Source organism: Protomyctophum parallelum, assembly GCF_964188405.1.
Source record: "Protomyctophum parallelum genome assembly, chromosome: 20".
NCBI lineage: Eukaryota > Metazoa > Chordata > Actinopteri > Myctophiformes > Myctophidae > Protomyctophum > Protomyctophum parallelum.
In genome coordinates this window covers 37,257,315-37,269,397 of record NC_139718.1, presented here as the reverse complement: position 1 = coordinate 37,269,397, position 12,083 = coordinate 37,257,315, and the positions used below count along the sequence as shown (strand labels likewise).

General features: G+C 43.0%; 1 protein-coding gene across 1 annotated transcript; it reads right to left on the bottom strand.

Moving 5' to 3' along the window:
* Window positions 1-4,408: 4,408 nt before the first annotated feature.
* Window positions 4,409-5,998, bottom strand: insm1b (insulinoma-associated 1b; the record flags this gene model as incomplete). The annotated part of the gene is made up of 1 exon (XM_083791203.1): window positions 4,409-5,998. The coding sequence occupies one exon, from the start codon at window positions 5,996-5,998 to the stop codon at window positions 4,409-4,411; it is 1,590 nt and encodes a 529-aa protein (XP_083647329.1).
* Window positions 5,999-12,083: the final 6,085 nt, after the last annotated feature.

Below are 12,083 nucleotides of genomic sequence, written 5' to 3'. Positions count from 1 at the left end.
TCCGTTTTACTAGAATAGAGGGTTTATAATAACCACTTAAACCCCATTATGGTACAGCGGAGTCCCACAGGGTTCTATGCTATAGTCTCTTCTGTTTTCTGTTATTGTGAGGAAAGCTTTTTACTGAAGATAGCCGATCGTAAGCTTTGTCGATCTGCTATTTTCTTGCGAAAGCATTTCCTCGCAATACGGATGCATGGGGTTTAAGTGGTTTAAGTGTCTTAATATCTTACTGGTGAAGCAGAGGAGAGATGTTCGTAGTTTGTAGATATACTTTTCAGCTCTTCTTCGGTTTTAGGAAAGTCCTTGTACATTGTGTCAAATCGAGGGCATTAACCGGTCCGCCGGGAACCCTCTCTCCTGAAATATAAATATACGAATGCCTGTGTAATATAATAATCTTTGTAATAAGAGGGAGAGAAAAGAGTTGAAGAAGAAAGAAATGCTTGAAGATTTTCATCGTTTTACTTGTGGACATATCGAACTGTTTTTAAAAATGACCGAACTCCTGCTATCTATTAGAAATGTGAAAAGAAACAAATCGAAAACATTTCATTAAATCAATTTGAAATTCTACATAATCTTTTGTGCTTGTGATTCTTTTCCCCCCTCCCCGTATCCGCTGGTTATGCAACTTGTGTGTGTGTGTGTGTGTGTGTGTGTGTGTGTGTGTGTGTGTGTGTGTGTGTGTGTGTGGGAGAGGGTGGGGGGCTGGGGGGTCTCCTGACTGCAGTGGTGGGCTGGCTGACCCTGGACCAGCATCAGGGGGTAACCTGACCCTCCACCCATCTGTCTCCCTGCTGCTCGGCCCCTCTGGGGAGGGGAGGGGAGGGTGTACAGGTGCAGTGTCTGCAGCACCTCAGGACCACCCTATACACCCTGCAAGAAGGATGGGACTCAGACCCTTAATTGGACTGTATATATTATTATTATTATTAGTCTCCGTGGGTGTGAGAGAAAAGTTAGAGAACTTTAATGTTGCCTTATTTTAACGCCGACTGCCACTGTTTGCTTTGCGGCAAACATACAGCCAACCACTATCACTGTAAAAAAAGAAAAGTGTTGATTTGACTTTCAGAGTGTACGAATGTAGCTAAATGCATTTCTACAGTCTCAGAGTTCATCACATGTAACATAATGATATATGGTAACACGATGCATGCGCGCAATAATTCATATACATGTGAACATGGCGGTCTGTGAATTACACTGCTATAGAATAGTCATAACCTATGATGTCAGCAAATTATGTCATTTACTATTAGAGCCTGAGCTTCTTATAATAATAATTATTATTATTTATTTATTTATTGGTAGTAGTGTAGGCCTATTATTATTCCAACCCGATCCTGGATCCTGAAGAATTCAGTGGCTTTACCATTAGTCAACAAAATGTTTGTGCTATACTGCAGGTCTCTTAAATACATTTGAATTGTGGTGTGAATCATTCATTTATGTTCACCTCATAATTACACACGTTTTTGGAGGTCAGAATCAGATCATGTGCACGGTCAGCAGGTGGCGAGTCCTCTCTCATTCAATCACACACACACACACACACACACACACACACACGGTCACTCACAGTTACTCACAGAATGAATGTGAATTGTGAACACAATAGCAGATCAACAAGATGTCAATGGATGGCCATGCGAGGAGTTGTCAGCTTGTTGATCTGTTATTTTCATTAAGTGACACCATCAGTGGTGGAACAGGTATATATTCTCACATTCTGTCCTTGAGTATAAAAGTATCAATACCACCATGTATACAGAATACTATACTGCATTGTTCAGAAAGTCCCATTTCACAAGTTTTCAAATGTATAAAAAAATATTTTTATTGTATACCCAAGCCAAAGTATATATAGGGCTGCTGGTGGGTTGTGTATATGTTTTGTGATTATAACCTAAATCTTCAAAGCAACTAGCAATTAACATTTTCTAATAATTGATATCGCCTATACAGTGTTTTCCTCTGGGAGGTAGAAGTTTTGTAAATACTGAAGAAAGTAAAATAATAATAATAAATAAATAACTTCAAATGTGTACTAAAATACCTATAGAGTACTGTACTTGCTTTCCACCATAGTGAATAGCTTACTGGAGTCCATCCCATCCTGATGGATATGAGAGAGAGAGAGAGAGAGAGAGAGACAGAGAGAGAGACATCCTGATGGATATGAGAGAGAGAGACAGAGAGAGAGACATCCTGATGGATATGAGAGAGAGAGAGAGAGAGAGGTGAGCCTCGTCTTTGTCCCGCTGTCATGCTGCTGCTCTGACACGGGATTGGGAGACGATTTATGATTGGTCGCTAAGTGCCTCGCTGTGTGTCTAATATATATCGAGCTATGATTTACTATCTGGCCTAAAAATAGGGCCTATATGTACGTATGATCAATTGAGAATCGATTAAGCCATAACTCACAGACCTGCTCGTCCGTTTCCTCCAGTCACTCCCGAGCAGTTCATAACAGACCATTTTTATTATTTTTTTTATTATTATTATTGTTGTCTTCTGGAACTTTGAATAATATGTCGCGTCTTTCAGACTCATTTGGCAACATTCTGACCTGGAAATATTCATCGTTTCCAAATTCCAAGGCTTCTCGAAATGACCTTTTTACTTTCTTTCTTTTTGGAAATACAAACTATCAACGTGAGGCCAATGTTTCTCTCCCAAAAGATGTCGAGTTCGTTCATTTATTTGGTTAATGTTAACTCTTACAAACTGCTCCAAATGAATTCACCTCGTGCTTATACCACACTGAAGTTATTATGGCTCTGGATCAGAAAGAAGCAGTGTCATTTTGAAAATATTTTTGTTTTTATTATTTCGATAGACAACAACGATATACACATATACAATCAAAGCGCTATAAAAGCCAACATTTAAGAAAATAACTTGTCCTTAAAAAAGATTGCATCTAAGTTAAGAGCTTTACGTTTTACAAGAGCTGTGTGGAGATTGAAAGATTATTAAAAACCGAACCCACGTGTACAATTTTTATCACAACTCATAACCAACAAAAAACAAAATAAATACATTTGGCTACGACATGTAAACTGCCCGAACGATTTCACAGGATATAAATCACACAAACACAACAAATAAGTTACATAAAATAATTAGAATAAATAAATAAATAAAATTATGATGGAAAATATTGCAACAATCTTCAATAATAATAATAATAATAATAATAAAATATGTGCCAGGCATTCGAAATAAAAAACAATCTAAAAGTTGACTTTTTAAGGCAGGTTGTATACAGCGAGTTTTGGATGTGTATTTCTGCTATATTCCTCTGACTAGTTGTAGTATTTCTAAAGGCATTTGAGGCGACTAAAAAGGGAATTCTTTATATCTAAGACAAAGTTTGATAAGTTTCTGTCATTCACAAACTAGCATAAAGCTATGCAGTGATACTCACACAGCAATCACAGAGTCGGTGAATTCGAAAAAGGCTTTTTTGATGAAGAGTTTTCAAAAAAATAATTTAAAAAACAAGATTCATTGGGACTTGAAACATTTCTTAGGTCTAGAAGCTATATAATTGAGCACATGTGCACTGTTCTAGAAAAATACCCTTTTAACAGTCAAACTAACGGCTTTTATTGAATTATTCTTTTTGATAAAAACTAGTTTTGAGGACGAAAGAAATCCCAAAATATAGGCCTATAATAATAATGTAATTCAAGATATAGATAAGCATCCAACAATCACTGATTGGCATGAGAAAAAAAGACACCCCATGAATTGAAACACCATTTAAATATATCAAGTTACCGCGTGGGCCTTCACTTCACCGGCCGACCATATGGCAATGAAACAAGCGTCACAAAACGGGGGTTTTCTGTTCTCTTTTCTTTTCTTTTCAACGCCACGTTTTCCCCGTAAAAAGGCACGAGTTTAGCCTAATTTTTACCGCCAGACAGCCCCCCCCCCCCACTACACTACAGTGATTCTCAACCTTTCTTTAAATTTCGAGGATTCCCTATCTGAAAGGTTTAAGTCTCTGGGACCCCAATCTGAGAACATGGTATCGTTGGATAATGATTTGGTCCATGATTCTTTTACTAAGTATAGCTAGAGGTATTAGGCTAGTGATAACAGTGAAACTCTGATGATCAAAATAGACATTCTTGTACATTCGCTATGTGTTTACTATATTTACGTGTTGTTAAAGGTGAAGATAAACTTAACTATTAATCATTTAGCACGCCCCCCCCCCCCCCCCCCCCCGTTGAGAACCACTGACATTTACAAACGGTGTCGCTTCTTGCCTAAAAAAAAAAGAAAGAAAGAGGAACAGATCTGTTCTTTTTTTTTTTTCTCTTTCTTTTTACGCAAGCGTGCGCGCCGCCCGTCGTGCGTAACGGGAGTCCAAATGAAGCGTGTTCTAGCAGGCGGGGCGCACGGGCATCTGCAGCAGGATCACCTGGCGGTTCTCCGACGGGTGGCACTTGTTTATGTGCCTGGTGAGTCCCGGCGAGCTGTAGAACGTGGCGGGGCAGTACTTGCACGGGTACACCTGGGCGGAGTGCATGAGACGCAGGTGTCTCTCTTGGCCGGCCCGGCTGGTGAAGCTCTCCCCGCACACGGGGCACAGCAGGCGGTCCACGGGGCTCAGGTTGAGCGGACTTTGGTTTGAGTTGGTCTCCTCGGAGGAGGAAGAGGAGGAGGAGGAGGAGGATGATGATGATGATAGTGAGGAGGATGGAGCCGGCGGCTCTTCCTCCTGCACGCGCTCGTTGTTGTTGTTGTTGTTGTTTTGAAATCCGTGCTCCTCCAGGATTTTCTTCTGCAAGGCTTGGTGTCCCAGGATGTGCTTTCTGAGGTACGCCTGACGCTTAAACCTTTTCCCACAGTACTGGCAGTCGTATAAAGCCAAACCCAAACCGTCCTCCGAGCCGGACTCGGACAGGCCGGGGCTCGGGGTGTCCCTGTCGCTCTGCAGCAGCTCCGCTACTCTCATGTCTTTGGCTTCCTCCTTCACGCCCTGCACGGCGGGCGGCATTTTGGCCACTTCGGATTTGACGCCCTGCTGTGCCTGTGCCTGTGCCTGTGCGCCCGGCGTCATCGCGCCGACCGCCGCGGTCCTGGGCTTGTGCCAGCGGCGGTGAGAGGCGAGGTTCGCCGGGCAGCTGAACATCTTGTCGCACTCCGGGCAGCGGTACTCGACGCGCACGATGCGGGAACACTTGTGCTGCGCCAGGGAGAAGGGGTCCGCGTACGCCTCCTTGCACAGCTGGCACACGAACTCCCCCAGAGGCTTGTTTCCTGACGACGCCGCGCGGGGCTTCACCTCCAGCGGTCCCTCTTTGATTTTGAGACCGAGGACGGGAGACGTCGTCATCTCGTCCTCGAAATTGAGTTTTCTAATGGCTTTGGGTTTCTTCGAGGCGGGTTTCTTGCGCTCTGCTGCTGTGCCGTCGGCCGCGACGGGCCTCTTGGTCCCGGTTCTGGCGGCCGCGGCCGGGATGCTACTACTGCTGCTGGTGGTCCCGCTGCGGGAGCTGTTGCTGGTGCCGATCTTCAGGTCCACGGGGGCGAACAGGAGGTGGTCGAGGCTGGAGAGAGAGGCGGGGGTCGGGAATGACTCGGCGGAAACGGGCGAGCCCAGGTTTAAACTTCGCTCGAAATATCCCCTGTTGTCGTGCTCCTTGCTGACGGGCCGGGTGGGGCTGTAGAGGGCCTGGTACACCGCCTCGGGGTCGCCGAACTGCGCCGGGGCTTTCTCCTGCACGAGCCTCGGGACCGCGGCGACGTCCGGCGACGCTGCCGTCGCGCGGTGGTCCGGGCTGGGCGGGGAGGGGTCCGCCTGGTGCGGGGGAGGGGGGAAGGCGGCCGGGGCGACGTGGAGGAGGTGGTGGTGGTGGTAGTGGTGGTGGTGGTGGTGCTCATGATGGGGGTCATCTTCGTCTGACCGCGTCCTGTAGGAAACATGTGCGGATTTCTTGTTTCTTTTCACCAGGAATCCTTTGGGCATCTTAACGGCGGAATCAAGGCACTGATGTGGAGGAGATGCGGGTGACGTCTCGATGGATCCAGGTTTGTTTCAAATGATGGAAACCCAAAAAATAGGAGCTTGTTGTATGTGTTGACTGAGTGACTTTATCTCTCCTCCTCGGTTTATAGCTATCGATCCCTTCTGTCGCTGCTGAAATGTTTCCGTCTCCTCCAAGGCATAGCTGCACTCTTTTTATGGCGGAATGATGCTATTGTTCTCGCCCCCTGTTGCCGCATCCCCGGCCAATCAGAGTCGCGGTGCTTTGGGGCTGTGGGCGGGTGCACGGGCCGGCTGGGTTCGCCGGATTTCGTTGGATGTTGTGCAGATAGCTCAGCAGATGTACTACTTGCGGTTTATTACATTAGTGTGCGCGCGCGACCCCCTCCTCCCCTTCCCTTTCCCGACGGAGGCACACGCCGGGCCCTCCTCTTTTTACGGTCTGATGGCTCCCTATACAAATGCACACGTGCCGCGGCTTTGTGGCTCCCCTCTGGGGGGGGGGGGGGAGGCTGGGGGCCCCACGGAGCTGCCAAAAGGAAATGTCCGTCAGCGCCACGAAACGATCATCAGAATTCAGAATTAGGAAGACGGATACGAGGGGAGCTTGTCTGTCTCACAATAACACAAATCTATAGAAGTTATACGACCGGTTGTATAATATTATTAAACTAAAATACCTAGACTCCCATCAATATAACTGCAGTGCATATGCACACAGCAATAATTATTTGACTCGTTGTGCAGTTTATTAGTTTTAGGATGAACTGGATTGTGTGTGTCTTTATTGTTCCCTTATAGTCGTGATTTCTTTCAATATAGTTTAGTCTGCATGTGCGCATTTTGGACTGGATGGTGCATGTTTTTACGCACAGAGAGCGATGCATATCATGCATAATAAAAACGAACCTCTTCAGCCATTTAGCTCTTTGTTTTATTACACGTTTCATAACTGCAGACAGCGCTGCTTCGGGAGAAATAAATCTTTGTTTGGGGCACGTGTCTGTCTCGGTAGTTTAACTGGACATATAAATCAGACATCTCGCTGCATACATAAGTAATGCCGAGAGAGAGAGAGAGAGGGAGCCTCTGGTCTCTTTGTGGACAATAGCCGCGTCTGCCCACGCTGTTTGAAAGGCAAATTGACCTCTTCAGTGTGAAACGGGAACTCACGGCCAATCTGGCCCACAGCGAGGCAGGCGCGTGCTGCCGCGCCACGCGTGCATGCGCGAGACAAAAGGAGCCAGGCGGGCGGGCGCCCCATGTGCACAATGTCCGCGCCGCGCGCCGCCGGCCGTTGTGTTGTAATTTTGCGCGGATAATTCCACACATGCAGCAAAAATGTAAAGAAGAGCAGTTAATGTTGTCCTGCTGTCAAGTCTATATATGCAGTGGGCTGGTGGTGGCTTTGGTTTGGTATAGCCTATAAACTAACGAATGCGATGCATGCATGCGGGCAGGTGGTTTTAACGTATAAGACATATATAATTCCACTTAATTCTAAGTTGGTATAACATGAATAATTGTTTTTGTTTTGTTCATTTTGAGTAGTCGGCGGGGGGGGGGGGGGGGGGGGGTATATATATAGGGCTTCCAAAATGTTCTGCTTTATACCGTCAAATCACAAATTAGGATTATGAATCATTAGTTGAATTTGAGTGGAAATACAACATTTAAATACATTTTCATTCAATCATCATCATCATCATCAGCCTATAGGCTATATTCTATTTTATGACTATATATAGGCCTAACTATATAGGCCCATACAGAATAAGTAGGCTATATATAATAAGTCTTTTAACATTTATAAGGGAACTTCCTTAAAATAGGCCTATATACTACAAGTATAGACTAATATTCTATAATGTGTTTTTTGCGTGTGTTATAAATCTTATAATGTATAGGTAGCCTATACAGGCTGCATGCATGGCGCGCGCCGCGTGGCAGAGGGAGCGCGTGCATTCTTTTCATTCAGAGAAGAATTAATCTCCATCGTCGCGCATTGTTCCCCTCATTTGCATAAAGCTGCAGGGTATGAGCAAGTCAAATAAAGACACAATCGTTGAGTTGAGACTCACCTGCTTCAATGCACACCGTTAGTTTTCAGCGGTGGACACAACATTATACTCAACCCCCCAGTTATACTTGAATTTAGAGGTATTTGTTTACTTTATTCGATATACAATTTACAAATTTAAAGACTTTTATGCTTATATACCCCCCACTATACATCCCAGAGGAAAATATTGTACTTTTACTCCACTGTCTACAATTATATGAAAACTTTAGTTCGTACATTCACACACTAACCGCCCTATATATACAGTACATTTCGGCCATTTGAAAATAGCACATCTGAGTGAGTGAGCTTGTAGATCTGCTATTTTACATTTTGAACTTGTGAGATGGGAGTTATGCACAATTAATATATAGGCCTCTACTTTACTTTTTACTTCTTTTTACTCAAGTAGGCTATAATATTTGAAACCGGGCCTTTAGTTGTAAGTCAGTATATATTGAAACTTTTACTTGAAGTAAAACATGCCACTATAGTAAATCAACCACAAAGTAGGGGTTTGCTGTGCAACAAGCCATGCATGGAAACTGTCAGGATTGATATTTGTCAGAGCAAATAGATAATATAGGGCCTACACTTTAGAATTGTGCTCTTTTCATATAAATGCCTATATGCTTTAGGCTTATAGGCCTATGCTTCAGTGCAGTTGTGTTTGTTGTCTGGGAGGGGTCCTTATACACACTGTAAAAACCTCAGTGTTCTTTTACCTCTGATCTGCACTGGTCAAGGTTTATGTCAGTGGTTTTCAACCAGTGGTCCTTGAGGGGGGTCCAGGTGGTCCCCGGCTAAATGATAGAGAGTTGCTAACCAAATGGACCCTTATTGATCTTTAGCTCTTGAGTGTGTAAAATAATTGCTTTCATTTTACACTCTCAAGAGTTCAATTTTTTTTTTTTAAACATCTGCATAACTTGATCAACGTTTGCCTGGAATCTCTCCAGTACCATGCAGTGCCAAATCAATAAACCATGGAATTTTGGACAAAATCTTATAACAATGTCAAAATATTCTTAAGTTTTGGGTCTGAGACGCTAAATCTCATCAAATGGTGGTTCCGTGTGGCTCAAAAATGCCGAATAAATAATGGACCTTGACATGAAAAGGGTTGAAAAGCGCTGGTCTATGTGAACACATATATACTCAGGATTGTGACAGTCTGGTGTGTCATTGTGTTTGCCTGCCTGTCTGCCTGTCTGCTTGCTGCAGGTCCATTAGTTGTGGCATTTGATGGCATTTTAAAGAGTTCCTCTTTTTACCACCATCCAACGTCATCTTTCTGGAAAGCGCGTGCGTGCGCGTGCTGTGCAGCCAGTGCAGACGGTGGAAAAAGTATACTCAAATGTTTCAATACTGCAATGTAGAAATACTCCTTTAATGAGTGTCAGTAATTCAAGATTTACGTCAGTATAAGGCTATACAAAAGTATATTGTTTAATATTAAATAAATTAGCCTATTCATTATGCTGCATAGAATGTCCCATTTTCACAAGTTTTTAAATGTATAAAATGTATACAAATATTCACTAATAAGCTCGCAACATTGTGAGCTTATTAGTGAATATTGTAATAATGTTTTTTGTAATAATAACCCAAATCTACAAAGTACCCATTACCATAGTATAACTAAAGTTTTCATGTAATTATTATGTATAGTCGAGTAAACGGTACAATATTTTCCTATGAGATGTATAGTGGAGTAGAAGTAAAAGTATTGAAAATTGGTAATCCTTATAGGGTAAAATATAGCAAATATAGGCCACTTTGTTACAAAAAGTTAAATCTTGAATAAAGTATTAGCAAATATAAAAAATATAGCTATAGGCTTTACTTAAAGAAGATAAAGTAAAGTAAAATATGAAAAGTAGCTTGAAATTGTACTTTCAGTACTGGTATAGTACTTGAGTAAATGTACTCGGTATACTTGCGTGCGTGCTTGGGCTCCATCGATGCATCCGGACGGACACATGCATGGTGTGTGCGTGTTTGCTCAGTGGCGCGTGCTGCCGTGCGCGAGGCGAGGCTAGGGGAAGCACTGACTGACTGAAGGATCGGCGCCTCATTATCATACAGCTGCTACCCCCCCCCCCCCCCCCCCCTCCACTCTCTGTACTGCAGTGGTTCTCAATCAGTGGGTCGGGACTCATTTGTGGCTAACAGACCATTTATTATGGGTCACGCATCGAGTAAAGATCCCATTTTATTATATACATAAGAAAAAATATATATAAAAAATACATAAAATCATAAAGGGATAGTTGTCGTCCCCAAAAAAACAATAAAAGAAAAGAAAAACAACATCAACTGGAGACTTGAATTCGTGGATATTTTTCTGTTTTTCTTATTTGCTAAACCAATAATTTGATGACCGCCAGTGCTTCCCTATGGAGACACTGAAGCAAAGATTTGAGTTAAGAAAGCGCACTATGAGCTTGTAGATCTGCTGTTTTTAAGCAGATCTAATGCATAATGCATTAAGTATAAAATAATGCTTAAAACACCAAGGGTTCCCACTCTGAATGGGTTAAAAGGTCAAGAGATATTGCTGCTTTATTTTATAGCCTTTTTGGCTCATTGGTGACTCTTGATTCCAAGTAATAAGTAATGTAATATTACTTTTTTAAGGAGTAATAATTCTAAGTAACACATTACTCTCTTGAGTAATATTACTCGTTGTTTTAGGCCTACAGAGGACCAATGTCTATGCATGTTATTCGTTTAGCCTTGAGAGTGAGAGTTGTATACCCACTAGGCCTATTTGCAACTCTGACATCCTTACATTCTCTCCCAGAGTTAAATTAGCACTGTGTAGGATATCAGTTCCACAATGATTGGATCAGCCATGCCTCGCTGTCATTAACAGTCCTGCGATATTGTATTTCTTTTAGGCCCCCACGCTCATTGCCACCCTAAAGCCATTTAGTTTGTGCAATAGGACGTGACTGTAATTGTTGCTCACAACAGGGCGACGTATTGTCAATGAATTATTTTGTAATTGATTAGGCTGGGTTCCCGTCCTGTGGCCTGGGAGCGTTCAGCACCATGGACAGAGACACGGCCTCGCTGTGTGTGGACTTTAATACAAACCTTTGTGTCCTCACGCCGAAAACAAGCTGGCACCGTGAACAATGGAACAATTAGACACGTTTAGAACAACGGCGTCAGAGCGTTACGGAGTGAGTAGTTTTCAAATAGTTCTTAAATGAGTTTGAGGGAAAGCAGATGTCAACCGCTGATGTAAAGTGTAAGCTTATCCTAAAACTGCCTAAACAAAGCTTTCTATTCTGTTTTTTTTTGTTTGTTTGTTTGTTTGTTTGTCTTCTTTTAGCCTATTCCCATTCTTAACAATTAACGATTCAATGTTTTTCTTTCTTTTCTTTTTTTTTGTAGCATTGGTCAGAGGTCAGTCTCCATGAGAAACAAAGGAGTGTTTATTGTGTCTTTCTGGGTGTAGAATTCCCTGGTTTGGAGTGACAAACAGTGTTGTACTGATTTAGTCTCTTTTCTAAAGTGCCTGATGCCGTTTCAAACACTTGCCTCCTCCTAAGGACACCTGGAGGACATTCCTGTCACCTCTAAAAGCAGACAGACCGGAACAGAGCTCTGTGTGAGTCAGCGGCAGCATAATCTACTGTTCTCTCTTTCCACATTAATGATCCATTCGTAACTATAATGTATAAATCAGCGCTGAGGCTGTGACTGCACTCAGAATGTCTTCCTCCGCCTCTGTTTCTACAGGTTGCAGAGAGAATGTGGTGATTCCATCATGGCTACAACCCTGTATGTGACTGTTAAGAGAGGCAGTTTGTCGCAGGTGAGTGTCAGTCTATAGAAACAGTATTGCTGATCTCATAGAGCAGACATTACAGTATGCAATGGATTGAATTAACCACATAACCCCCCTAGACTTAATATTCTGGACCTTGTTGGAGTTGTTCTGTCCACTGTACTTGGACCGCTGTTTAATGTCGACAAAACATATAGCAGAAT